Raw genomic sequence first — 14,982 nt, forward strand, 5'->3', positions numbered from 1 at the left:
GGCAGTTGGCCCAGATGGTATACCTATCGAGGCTTGGAAATGCTTGGGAGAGAAAGGTTTAGAATGGTTGACAAATCTTTTTAACAAGATTTGGAGGACAAATAAGATGCCTAATGAGTGGAGGAAGAGTACTTTGGTGCCTCTATATAAAAATAAGGGTGATATACAAGATTGCACAAACTATCGTGGTATAAAACTCATGAGTCATACTATGAAACTTTGGGAGAGGGTGATTGAGTCTAGGTTGAGGAAGGTTGTCATGATATCGGAGAATCAATTTGGTTTTATGCCTGGAAGATCAACTATGGAAGCTATACATCTTCTTAGACAACTTATCGAGAGAAATAGAGAGAGGAATAAAGATTTGCATATGGTTTTTATTGATTTAGAGAAGGCATACGATAGAGTACCTAGGGACGTTCTCTGGTGGACAATGATGAAGAAAGGTATTTCTCTCAAGTACATTAAAATAATTAAAGATATGTATGAAGGAGTAGTAACCAATGTCCGCACTTGTGGAGGGGTGACAATCAATTTTCCTATAACGGTTGGGTTACATCAAGGATCTGCTTTAAGCCCTTTCCTTTTTGCAATAGTGATGGATGAGCTTACGAGTTCAATTCAAGAAAATGTGCCGTGGTGTATGTTGTTTGCTGATGATATTGTTTTGATTGATGAGACTAGAGCTGGGGTTAATGCTAAGTTAGAATTATGGAGACAGACATTGGAAGCAAGAGGTTTTAAGTTGAGTAAGAGTAAGACAGAATACATGGAATGTCGGTTTAGTAAGCAACGAAATAATGATGAGAGTGTAGTGAAGCTTGGTGAGCAAGAAATACCGGTGGATGATTGTTTCAAATATTTGGGATCTATCATTCAAAAGTATGGAGAAATTGATGGAGATGTAAATCATAGGATAAAGGTTGGGTGGATGAAATGGATAAGTGCAACTGGAGTGTTGTGCGATCGTAGAATGCCATTGCGGTTGAAGGGAAAGTTTTATAGGACGACTATTAGGCCTGCTTTACTATATGGTACGGAATGTTGAGCTGCCAAGAGACATCATATTCAAAAAATGAGTGTAGCTGAGATGCGTATGTTGAGATGGATGTGTGGAAATACAATAAAAGATAAGATTCGGAACGAGGAGATACGCAAGAAGGTAGGCGTTGCACCCATTGAAAATAAGATGAGAGAGAATCGTTTACGGTGGTTTGGACATATTCGGCAAAGGCCTAATGATGCTCAAGTTAGAAGGATGGAGAAATGGGAAAATATATTAGTTAATAGAGGTCGGGGTAGGCCTAGGAAGACATGGATGGAGGTGATAGGAAAGGATATGAATGCTTTGAACCTCACCAAGGACATGGCATTGGATAGAAATGATTGGAGGAGAAGGATTCATATGGAAGACCCATAATGATTTTCTTTTTTGGTTCATATCGCCGACCCCTATTATTTTGGGATGAAGGCGTAGTTGTTGTTGTTTGTTGTAACGTGGAGTAGTTTAGTCATGTTCAGATTCTCATGCTATGCTTAGTGTCATGCCTTATTATTTGTAATTAAACAAACCCCCTTGCATACTTCTTACTTAGTATATTTGTCAAATTCACAGTAATTACATACTTAGACAGTTGTAGTCTAATTCCTATAAATTTACCATTTTTCAGGTGAAGAATAGAATATCATGAGCGGCTGCGGGATGGGGTGCTGATCAAGATATTTGATTTATTGTGTTTCCGAAACAATCTCAGATTAAATTTTAATTTATTATTATTCTTGTTATTTAGAAACTCTGATGTCATTATGTATTTAGAATAAAATAAATGATGTTGCTTGAACACTCTTGTAATGCATCTGAATGCTTAACCCAATGAAATAGTTGTTTCTGCTATTAAAAAAAAATCCTCTAAAAAATTGGGTTAAATTTTTTGGGTGTTACAACTGCATCCACAAATCTTGAAAAATATACAAACTTAAGACGAGAAAATACCAAAATATTACACTTGTTTTACTATATCAGGTCAATATATGGTAAAAGAGCATTTCAAGCCCCATCAACAGTTGAAATTTTTTGAGTTTTGCATTCTTGCATCTTCTTTCCAGTAAGTATACCAAGACGGGGAGTTTAATTAGAAACTATGTCACATAGGTGTGGGTGCAAATGCAGATGCGGCGATGCAGCACTTTAAAAAACTTGGTGCAAGGGTGCAGGAAGGATATATATATATATATATATATAATTTTTAACAGTTTTAAGTTAACACTATTGTGTATGTATATATATATAGATAGATAGATAGATAAAACTGAACTTGGTTAGGGTTAATTGAATCTACTTTGGACAGAAATGGACCTTAGTGTGGTTGACTTCACCTTACACAAAGGAAGCCGCGTCCAAGTGTCGTACCCGCATGGATGAGGGTGTGACGTGGGTGCGGTGTCCTGTTAGAAGAGTCTGTGTTACATAGATTAGGAATATAAGTGTAATGCTTTATGTGAAGAAGCAGATAAAACCCAAACAGGCTATGTAAAACAATTCACACCAATAAATACAATAGCAATCATGTCCCTAAAGGGGTCAAATGAGATAGCTTGATGGTGAGGACTAAGTATCACAACCAAGGTGTCTGGAGTTTGAACTCCACGGAGGTTAGCCCCCAGCTTGCCTATCCCAAAAAGAGAAAAAATCACATCCCAAATTATAAACACATTGCAAAATATGAGCAACAGATCATCTGTGAATACAATTGGATTTATAGCATATTAAAGTCTTAAAGGTATAAAACAATGACTCTTATAGGCATTTGGGATACAAAAGAAGTGATTTGCAAATGAATAGCCATATGAAAAGAAGGAAACCTAATTTTGATCTATTGACCAACATAAAATATCAATTTGTTAAAGGCCAGCATGTACCTCCGCAATTCCTCTGGCAAGCGGCGATGCCTCATCCATTGTTCCACATCACGACGCCTGAGTTGCATTTCCAGTCTCCTTGAAAAACAACTCAATGTCAACAGACTGGTTAACTCTTTGAGGAAAAGGAAAATAGGCAGATCTACTAAACAGAAGCGGGAACATGAAATTGTAGACAAATTTGTAGGTCATTGGCTCCTTTCTAATCCCTCGTATCAATATCATGTGACAATAAAACAATGCGACCAATTATGCTAAAGACCATGATGTCATCTTTATACAAATAGCATGCTATGAAATGACATTTGTATTCAATTATCATGTATATTTTTGTATTTGTTTATATACATATATATACATACGTATGTATGTGTGCGTGTGTGCATGTGCATATACGTATAGGTATATATATGTATATTCTTTTTTTTGTATATTTCTTTATAATACATGTTACATGTAATATGTTATGCATATTACATATAATATGTAAATTTCTTTGTGTATTTTGTTGTTATCAAAGCTAGAAAGAGGCACAGAAGAGAGAGAACAATGGAGGAAGAAACTTCATTCCCTATCAAAAGAATAGTTACAACAATAAAAGGGAAGCCATCTTAAGGCACTACAAGACAAAAAATAGTTGACTCTAACACTAAGACAAAATACAAGAATACCCATATAAATAATGGTACCTACAAAAGGTGTAACATGTTCACTAGTAGAACACATTATATTTTCCAACACTCTCCCTCAAACATGAGATGATGCAAGCAAGAGCATCCCAAGATTGGAAAGAAATGAATGAAAGTGTAATGGGGAAAGACAGTGAAAATGTTTGTGATTTGCTCCTTTGAGCTTATATACTCCAAAGATATAATCTTATCTTCATATCCCTTCCTAGTAAAGTGACAATCTATCTTAATGTGCTTTGTTCTTTCATGGAACTCTGTTTTCTTTACAATGTGAATGACACTCATCTTGTCACAATACAACGAGGTTCTTCCACAAACTGAAACACCTAGCTCCATCAGAAGCCATCTTATCTAAATAACTTCAGCTATAACCTGAGTCATAGCTCTATACCCTGCCTCAGTTGTGGCTAAAACAACTCATTGTTGTTTTTTGCTCTTCCAAGAAACCAAAGAGCTCCAAAGAAAAACATAAAACTTTGTAGTAGAGAGACGATCTTGAGTCGATCCTCCAAAGTCTGAATCACAAAAGGCTCTATGGTCTGTGTATAAAGATGATAGGAAGATCTCTTAGTGCATAGGGTCTCTCTCATAACAAATAATCCTAAGCACAACAACAAGATGCAATTGTTAATATATATATATATATATATATATATATATGTGTGTGTGTGTGTGTGTGTGTGTGTGTGTGTGTGTGTGAAATACCTGATAGGGGTATTTTTGTTATTTTACATAGTTGTTGTAGAAACAACTATTTAATAATTTGGTTATTTTTCTTCTTTTTATTTTTTGTATTTTTCTTTTTTAAAATACTTTTTAGTTCACGCACGAGGGGCCCCACATAGAGCCGTTGGGACCCCCAACGTCTCTATGGGGAGCCCCGAATGGTTCTCCTTTTTGGCTTTTCATTTTGTGTATAAATAAGGGTGACTCCCCCTTGTATTCCTAAAGCCTTAGAGCTCCTCTCTAATAAATCTCTTATTATTTTTATTTGTTGCCTTTTAAAGGTTTATTGTATTGTCCCATAGTGGACTTCTCTCTTATCTTCTCTCTTGTATTTGTCCATTGTAGGACATTGTGAATGCTTTAAGCATTCTTTGTATTTCTGCATACTTCATTACATGGTATTAGAGCCATACGATTCTTGAAAGTTGAAAGCATGACATTCCTCTTCATTCTTCCTCTCATACTTTGTTAGTGCAATAGAATCCAAAATCGACCTATCCTTCAAGCTTAATGGCAAAAACTACATGATGTGGGCATCAGCAATGAAAAATAATCTCAAAAGAAAGAAACTTTGGGGTTATGTAATGGGTTCTATTCTGGAACCCCAACTAAAGCTCACCAAGATCAAAGGAGATCAAGAAAAAGCTCTTGAGGGAGATGTTCGCCTCAAAGCAATTAACGAACATCAAAGAAAGGTGGAGGATTGGGAGAGCAATCACGCAAAAATCCTTGCGTGGTTTATAAATAACATTGAACTCAAGGTATGTGCAAACATAATTAAATTTCGCCGAGCCAATAAGGCTTGGTTCTTTATAAAGGGTATGTATACCCAAAAAGACCTTGCAAGAGCCGACTTCTTACAAGAAAAGGTAAGAACCACTAAGCAAGTGGATTTGAGCACTCAAGACTATTATAGTGCTCTAAATCCTCTATGGGATGAATAGACTCTCTTGGAGCCTAAATGGGTGGCTAGGAGGATGTTGAACTTAGACAAAAGCAAATGGAACAAGAAATATTATTTCAATTTTTATTTGGGCTTCGTCCCGAATTTGAACAAATAAGATTATCATTCCTTCATAGATGTAATAACTATAATTTTTAGGCATTTATTTAAACATATTATAATATATATTTCATAACAGAGGGATTTGGGCCTGGGATCCAAATTTCAAATCCAGGACCCATAAAGGGATTTTTCGAATAAATTTACCTCATAAATTTGATATGTATGTATAAATATAATAATTTTTAATTAATTAAATAATTCGAGGAATAATTATTTAAAAGGGGTGCGTAGATGGGTCTGGGATCCACATACCGGATCCATATACCTATATATATATATATATATTTTAATATATATATGTGTATAATCATAAATAAAATTATTTTTTTGGGAATAATAATAAGTATAAAAACTAAGTATTTAGGGTTGGATCCGTGATTGGACCCAAATGGATCCAACATGTGGATCAAGGACCCATAAGGTGGTCTTTATATCCACATTTATAATAAAACTAATATTTAAAGAAAATAAATACATATATATGTATATATAAACCTAATACGAGGATCCACAGTCGGATCCATCCGGATCCAACTTGTGGATCTATATGGTAGGGGTAAAGCACGAACCCCACTCGGGGTCGGTTACCGGGTCTCGGGTCCGGACCTGGGCCACACCCGATGTAACGGGTATAAGAGGAAAGAAAAGGGGCAACCCGATAAGGGTTGCCCGATAAGCCTGTAACAAAATCAAGAAAGGGGCAGAGGGGGGGGGGGGGGGGTTACGCAGGGCGTAACCGACCCCGTGCCTCTCAGCAAGAGGGTAGGAGGTTAGCCGATAAAGGGGGAGTGGAGAGGGGGTTCTTGCCCTCTACACTCAGTCTCTCACTTCCCCCGTCTCTCTCTCTATCTCTCTCTGTCTGTGTGCGCAAGAGGGAGAAAAGGGTTCCGATCGCCGGAAAACCTGCGGCAAACAACAGTCGAGTCCACCTGCCACGGTTGCAGTGAGGAGCGACACCAGCAGCTCTGCCTTCGCGTCTCCAGCCTTCGATCATCGGAGAAAGGTATGGTTCTTCTCTGAAAATGGGTGAGGAATCGAACATGGGTTCGATTTCGTACTTTGATTAGAGATGGGTTCTTGGGAACCCCTTCTTAGGGTTATTCTTTTTCTCAAGAATCATGGGGGTGAACCATGGATCACTCTCCTTAGATCGATTTCCCCTTTTTAAAGAGGGAAAAAACTGTGTATGCCAACGAATCCTACTGATTTTCTTTCTTGATTGAAATCTTGGTTTCTATTTAAAAATTAAATCTGTTGTCTTAATTTGGGTTTGGAATCGTGTTCTTTGATTAGATCCACATTCATTTACTGAAAGGGGGATTCGGCTGCCATGATAAATAAAAAAAAAATTTGGGGGTTTCCTATTTTGGACTCGATAAACCAAATGCGGAAGAGTGGGGTCGATTTGTGATAAAAAGGAGATTATTGTGCAAGTAAATGAATTTACAAAAGAGGGAAACTGATGGTTTTCTTGTTGTGGTTTTGGTTGCTATTTAAATTAAATATTTGTTTTGGGTATCGTATTCTTGGAATTATGTTCTTGGTTTGGAATCGTACTTCTAGATCTGATTCATGTCAGGGACATCAGTTGTAGTGGTTTTCTTTGTTGAAGGAGGGAGGGTGTCGAACGTGTCCCTAAGTTAGACTGTTATGATCCAGTCCAGACTGATTTCTGCTTAGGATTTTAAAATGGGCATCCCTGTCAGGTGGGGCTGCGTGTTTCTTTTGTTCTTGGGCTGAGATCACGGTGGGCTGATACATGATATTCTGTATCTCTCCTGAGTGAAGCCTGTTACGGAAGGATCGACAATTCTGGTCATAAGCAAGCTTGTTTTTATGCATACAAAAGGATCACTCTGATGGTGATTAGACCTGTGAAAGCGCTGTCAGACTCAGCCGACATGGATCGGCTGGGTATGGAGTGGGATGGAGCAAAAATTATATATATATATATATATATAAAAGTATATTTTCTTTCCACTTGTACAAGATATGTACATATGCTGTTTTAAAATTCTTGTCACAGGTTCTCTTAACTTATATATGTAACACTTCCTTCTGTGTAGGCATGTATTTGCACTCATAATGGTTGATTCTTTATTAATCATACTCATCATGATAGGTTGATAGTAATGCTGATGCATGGAAATTATTGTATTTTACTGTGGAAAACGTGATTTCTGATCCTCGTTCAAGTTGTTATTTCCATTAGGGAAAGGATAGGGTATTTTGGGACTTATTGTATGATCTTGAAATTTGGGTGGAATCTGCATGCTGAGTGTGTGTCCTAAAAGAAACAGAAAATTTTTACTAATTGTCTTTACTATTGCTGCTTGCATAAGCACCCACTGTCATTTCAGTACATAATGCCTATACACATGAATTACTTTAAGGTATCTCAAGCTGGTTCTTGAGTGTGGCTTGCAGTGTGGATTATTGAGTCATATTTGAAATTTTCGGTCATGTAAAATATGGGGTCATCATACCCGGTTCAAGAAGGATGGACACATAAAACTGAATTTAATACATACTGTGAATTGCCTTGTTGTCTCTAGTTGAACATTATATTCTTGTTCAAAATTCTGAGTGATTTAAAGGTTGGTATATTGGTTGCCATGGATGTTTATGATTTCAATTGACTGATATGAATCAGGTTTAATGAAAATATGTTCCAGAATTTATAAATATTGTGTATGATTTAAATTCTGATATTAATAAAGGAAAACCTTGAAACCTACACACACCTATCTATGTGTCAAGAACAAGTTGGAATGTTAATTCTAAGAAGGTTATGTAACTGTTATTGTTATGATTATGGTACTCATGAGTGTGAGCATGATTCAGTTATTAGTAATTCTTCTTGAACATGTATGCTTGATTAATATGTGAAATGGTACATGTACACTCACACACTTAAGGAAACCATGGATTGGTTAATACCCGTATGTGATGTAGGTAACACACACATAGTGGAAATGCATATGAATGAGCAATGACATGCATATGTTTGGGTTTATGATTTCATGAGTGCACATGCTTTTGGCACTTTGGCCTAGTGTTATGAATGAAACACTAATTTGGTTTTATTATGTGGTGCATCGATGGCCTAAATGGACCATCACCGACCTGGAGAGCTGTGGGTTTGGTTTGCTTTCACATATGTTTTTAACTGCATCACTTGAACCACATAAGATGGTTTGGCACATTACTACACTGTTCTAGTGGTTTATACGGGCTGGAATCCCGAATGGGTCCCCGCAAGGAAGGATGCGGGTTTTCACTTTACTTTTGCATATGGTGTTGCAAACTTAAAGAATTAACTTTAATAAAAATATAATAAGAACAGTGTAATATACATTATGAGATATCTCATCTGGAGTATAAGAATCTTAGATATCCGGTCTTGAGGAGACTGTGAGGATACAAAAACTTTGTGTGCTTTAATTTTTGTCCCCTGAACCCGATATTGAGGTTATTTCTCCTAGCCACGGTTTTAGGGAGAGTCCATCACATTACCCGGGAGTGGTGTGTTTGACACAACTGTTGTTTATGGTACCAAGGAAGTGTCACATGTGAGCGTGGGGTGTCTCTTGTGTCTCCGACATTAGATGTAGAGGTTTAATGTTCCGAAGGTGATTCGGTCGAGGGCTAAGTTGGAACCCAGTAATAAAATACAAATTGTGTGTTAAACTATCTTGGGAACCTACTTGACCTCGGGGATTGTACCCGTTTGGTGTATCCGCGGGCAACGGTAATTAAAAAGAGGAACTTAAAGCTGTGTGCATTTAATAGGGCATGCATATGGAAAGATGAAACTCAAATGAAAAATAACAGAAGAAATCATGCATTGCACATAATCATGCATTTTCCTGTTATGCATTAGATCATGCATATTTGAATCATTCTCTATATCATGACATGATTTGGTGGTAGCATATGATTTACTTCTTGAAATCATGTTGCAAGGTTTGGTTATTTAGTTCTTGATATATGATACTGTTTTACTGTTCTTAACTGGTGAGCATATGAAATTGTTGGTAGGTATGGATATTTGAATGCTGCAAATTTTATATCTGCACTCACTCAAATCATTGCATGAAATCTTATCCATGTTCTTTGTCTCACCTGGTTTCTTTAGAAGTAGCTACGCTCAGAATTTCGGTTCTCACACCCTACTGTTGGTTTTTCACAAGACATGGTGAACAGTGAGGCTGGACTGACTACTGGGGATGGATGAGAGTCATACTTGGGTTTGTTAGCTTCAGCAGGGGACAGAGTGACTCTATTTTTGCTTTTAGTTCTTTTTAATTTTTGCAGTTGTTACTTCACTTTTGAGTTGTGTATGAGACTCTTATTGGTTTATTAATAAAAGAGTTTTAGTTGGTTGATTATGGATGATGGTTGCAACTTCGTTTGTGGTGTTTGGGCTATCCAATGAAAATTGGAACTGTGAGGACCCCAGATCTCTGGGAAGGTTTTCGCAACTCTTAGAAAAAAAAATATTTTGCATTTTCAAAGGGTATAATTTGGGGTCGTTACAATAGATCCACTCTTCCTCCTTTGTAACATGTCATTGCCAAAATTACTCAAGAAGAAACACGGCTTGGCATAAGTAAAAAAGTAGACAAAGTCCTTGCCATGTCTAAACCTGGCAACAATGTCAAAACATACAAACCACCACATTTTGGAAAACAAGGAAACTATAATAGAGGTAGAAAGATGATTGTGTGTCATCATTGAGATGAGTCGGGTCAAATTAAACCCGCTTGCCTAAGGTGGCTTTCGTTGAAGAATCCATTACAAAAAAGGAAGATGAAGGCAAGAGCGGGGATCTCAAAGAAACTCTTGGTCAAATATCCATGGCTCTTCAACAAATACTCAAGGCTACCTCCTCTACATTGAGTACCATCATTACCTCTACATCACCACCCGGTACGTATTTTTGGATTCTAGATTCCGAAGCATCTTTTCATATGACTCCTCATAAAAATGCTTTAACCGATATATGCACAAATTCAAAAATATCTTGTATATCTACGGCCGATGAAACTTTTTTGAAAATAAAAGATATAGAAACACTAGATCAGAGTTGCCAGTCGAGGAAGCGGGAAGCGAAGCACTTCTAAAATTTTAGGAAGCGGGAAGCGCGGGACGACTTAGGAGCGAACCAGAAAGCGTCTCGGAAGCGACCTAGGAAGCGTCTCGAAAGCTACCTAAGAAGCGAAGAAGGAAGCGACATAGGATTCAAGTGAGAAGCGAAAGGGAAGCGAATAAGAATCAAAAGGGAAGCGAAAATGTAATTATATATTTTTATTTTATCAAAAACTAAGATTTATGTCATCATTGACAAAATAAAACATGTATATAGACAATAAATAATATAAGTTGTAATTATCTAACAAATGCATCATATTGCAACTGTCAAGAATTTAAAAAATTATACATCAAAAGAAGATCATAATTCACACTCTTGTTGCAACTATTTAACAAATGCATGCAAACACTAAATAATGCATTAAAAAAACAAATAAATTTGATTAAAAAGCGTACCTTTTTCAACGAAAGAATCAAATGACTTGTTATTTGATGTTATAAATCTTGTCATCTCTGCAACATAGAAAATGAGAAATCAATAAACTCAAAGATTACATAGAGATATGGTTAAATTTTTAAGCTATAAATTTCTAAATTGTAAATTATAAGTTACAAAGTTTCAAACTCTAAACTTAAAATTAACATAATCCACTACTTCACTTAATTACGCAAGATTCAAAATAAAAGTATACCAAAAAAAGATTACAAGACCATGACAAAAAAGTAATATAAAAGTTTTTAAGTTGGACTACTTCAACTACATCATAAAAAAAATAATAATAATTCAAGAGTTCATTAATCTGTCATCTTTCTCTTCCCCTTTAAGTCAGCAATAGATCGCGAACTTTCTGTATCATTACGTGCTTCTTGTCCTCCACGACCATATCTTCTGCTCCTTCCTTTATTTCTTATAATGAATACGTTAAAAAATTAAAATGTTCAAAAACCATAATTTAAAATATAAAAAACACAATATCAACATACCTTGCCTAGGTCTCCGGCTAAAGAAACGATCAATCCGACCATGAGGAACTGATGGTCGCTCTTGTGTATCTGCAGTTCTACTAGCTCTGATGGATTGATTTGTATCATCTTCAACTTCATTTGTACGTATAATTATTGGAGGTAATGGAGCTCTTGGTTGTGCATCTTTATGTTTGGATTTGGAAATAGTGCTTGATTGTTGTGCACTATCATCCAAATCTGTCAATCGCATATCCTCTAATCTCAACGTATTTTTTTCTACAATAAAAAGTTCTGGATTGATATCCCATTTTCGACTAGGCCCTTCTTTATAGCGATTGTTGCACCTTTTATAACAAGAATATAAAATATGAATGCTAATAAACAATCAATGATAGAAAAAGAGAACAAAAAATACCAAAACAAAAGTACAACACAGTTTAATTATATATGTCAATCAATCGAATATTGGAATGAATATACACAAGGTATCAACACGATCTTCATTGAGCCTATTTCTTTTAACATTGTGAATGTAACTATAGGTGCTCCACACTCTTTCTGCAGAAGATGTGCTAATAGGTTGAGATAAAACCTTAATGGCTAATGCTCTCAACTCCGGTGTATCACCACCATAAAAACGCCACCAATTAAGCACTAACATTGTAGGATTCAGTGCATCTATTCTTGCTGCATTTCGGCTAAATCTTCCACTTCTTGATGCAAAAGCCACAAGTTGTGACCTATAAAGTGTAGATAACTTTTCATTTCCAGAAGACATGACTTCAAGCTCGAACATTGCACCGTCTAAGATATCATTATCCTTTTCTGCAAAAAAAAATGTTCAGTAACTATAACAAGAAAATGCAAATGAAATAATAAAATAATTAAATCATTTAACTTTAAACTTTATTAAATAGATAAAATTAAATTTTTACCATGAGAAACTCGTTTGACCCCTCCTGCTGCTGGGATTTTGAGATACTCCGACTCGTAATATTTTGGAGTAAGCATGTGGGCTAGACTATGGAGAGGCACATTCATTCTATCCCATCTATTTGAGACAATCTTATGAATCTTTTCATATAAATTTGGTTGTCCTTTTAGATTGTCTTTGAATTCCCCCAACATGTTGTTCATGCCTTCATACACTTCACCAATTATAAGGCCTTCCTAATCACAAAATTTAATCATCTTATAGATGGGTTTTGTAATCAATAATGCTAAACGTACAGAATCCCAATATTCTTCATCAAGAATAGTTGTTTCTGTTGTAACCGCCCTTTTTTTTATAGTTTCATCCGTGCATGATTGCTTCCAATCGCTCCATCTATCTGAAATTACTGTGAGCCTTAAGCTCTCCCTCACATCAAGCAAGCGTTTCAAAGTAGTATAATGTGAAGCAAACCTTGTTTTTGCAATCTTTATTAATTCTAATTTTTCATTGCTTCTAAAGATTGCTAGTGCTTTTGAATGATTTGTGATATACTTCACAATTTCTTTACTCAGCAAATATGTTTCTCCCAACCAATGAAACTCATGTGCCAAATCCTGAAGATCAAATTAAGTGTGTGCACAACATAAGGTGACCAAAAAGTATACTTGTACGTTTGTTTTAATTCTTCACCTGCTAACTTGCAATTTGCTGCATTGTTTGTAATCACTTGCACTACATTAGAAGGCCCCACAAGTTTAAATCCCGTCTTCAAAAACTCGGCAATGTTTGCAGCTGACTGTTGCACATTAGAAAAATCGCTTGCATATAAGAACATCGAGCCAAAACAGTTTGAGGCAAGTATATTTATCAAGTGTTTGTTCTTGATATTTGTCCAACTGTCAGAGACAATGGAAACTCCAAACTCCTCAAACTTTTCTCGAAATTCATTTAACTCCCTGTGAACACACTTTTTCTCACTGTCAAGCAACGTTGTTCGCGCTTTTTCATATGATGGGGGTTTATATCCGAGCACTTTACTAACTGCAGATATCATCTCTTCCCAATATGGTGATCGAAGCACATTGAAAGGTATGCCATTTGCACACAAAAATCTGATAATTTTGTGATCTACATCATCTCTTTCTACCTTTTTAAAGGTATCACGAATATCAACTGTTTTTTGGCTTCCACTAGATGATATAGTCATACTAATAGGCTTCTTCGGAGTATCAATTCTTGATCTCCTCAACTCAAATGCACTTGATGAAACCTCCACTCAGCGAACTTGCCTCTTAATTTTTTTTGCCAATTCTGTATTTTTTGCAACTACAGGGCAAAAGGCAATCCCAACACTTTGTCCCTTTGGAGATCTCATGAGATGTGCAAAAACTTGAGTATATGACCCATGATAAATATTTTTGCAGTGCCTGCACATAAAAGCTTGGGTTCCACCTTGCTTTCCTTGCCCACTCTTCTTTTGTTTCAATACATGGCGCCATAGCACTGTTGTTTTATGCATGCTAGGTGGTTCATCATCTTAGTCATCTTCAGAATAGTAGTCATCCAAGTCATATTCTTCTTTATCTTCCTCATCAAAACAATTTTCGTTTTTGTCCTCAAACTGATATGGACAAGCAGAAGACCTCTTCTTGCCCTTCCCAACACCACTAGATGATTCATGCTCCAAATTGTACAAAGAATCGTCATCGTCATCGTCATCGTCATCGTCATCAAAATTATCGTGATCATAGCTTGAGATGGTCATTAATGAAGCAAAGAACATGCAAATATATCTGCATCATAAAAGTATAAGAATTAGCCTAAAACACTTTAAAAAAGCTATTATTAACAGTAAATTATGGAGAGTGAAGAACACAAATCATTACTCATAATTTACCAATTACTAAAACAAATAAATAAACATCATTTAAGGAGGTGAAAGATCTATGATTCTATAATATACTATGATAAAGCAAACAAAATTTTAAAAAAAAAGTTCTTTCAAAAGTTTGCATTTATGAAAAAATGCCAAAATAAGATAACATAACAATGAAGAAAAACAAAATTCATATTGGTCGACTGTTACTAGCAATAATGATATTTATTTAAAATTTTAAACAACTAGCTGCAGCATACTAATTGTGTAACGACCCCAATCCATACCCTTTAAAAATGCGGATTTTTTTTTTTTAAGAGTTGCGGAAACCTTCCCAGAGATCTGGGGTCCTCACAGTTCCACTTTCCATTGGATAGCCCATCCACCACAAACGAAGTTGCAATTATCATCCATATCAACCAACTAAAACTCTTTTATTAATGAGTAAGAAAATTTCAAAGACAAGGTTTTCTTCAACTGAAAGTAAAGTAACAATTGCAGAATTTAAAAGAACTGAATGACAAAAGAAAGAGCCAATATATCCTTTACTGAAGCTGACAAGCCCAAGTATAACTCATCCATCCCCAGATGCATGTCCAACTTCACTGTTCACCATTACCTGTGAAAAACCAACAAAGTAGGGTGTCAGAACCGAAATTCTGAGCACAACTACTTCTAAAGAAACAGGTGAGAGAAAGAACATGAATAAGAT

At 36.0% G+C, this 14,982-nt stretch overlaps 1 protein-coding gene across 6 annotated transcripts in view; it reads right to left on the reverse strand.

Moving 5' to 3' along the window:
• The window catches only part of LOC149846942 (putative cyclic nucleotide-gated ion channel 20, chloroplastic), a 206,395-nt gene that overhangs the window by 52,277 nt on the left and 139,136 nt on the right, over positions 1-14,982 (reverse strand). For 5 of the 6 annotated variants that reach the window (XM_089996678.1, XM_089996676.1, XM_089996673.1 and 2 more), the window contains one exon: positions 2,920-2,997. The exons of the other annotated variant lie outside the window; for it this stretch is intronic. In XM_089996678.1, the coding sequence (XP_089852804.1) occupies positions 2,920-2,997 (78 nt within the window). The remainder of the gene's footprint in view (positions 1-2,919; positions 2,998-14,982) is intronic. 6 annotated transcript variants of the gene reach the window in all.

This window comes from Nuphar pumila, chromosome 2 (genome assembly GCF_984573655.1).
Source record: "Nuphar pumila chromosome 2, dmNupPumi1.hap1.1, whole genome shotgun sequence".
In the NCBI taxonomy this organism is placed as follows: Eukaryota; Viridiplantae; Streptophyta; class Magnoliopsida; order Nymphaeales; family Nymphaeaceae; genus Nuphar; species Nuphar pumila.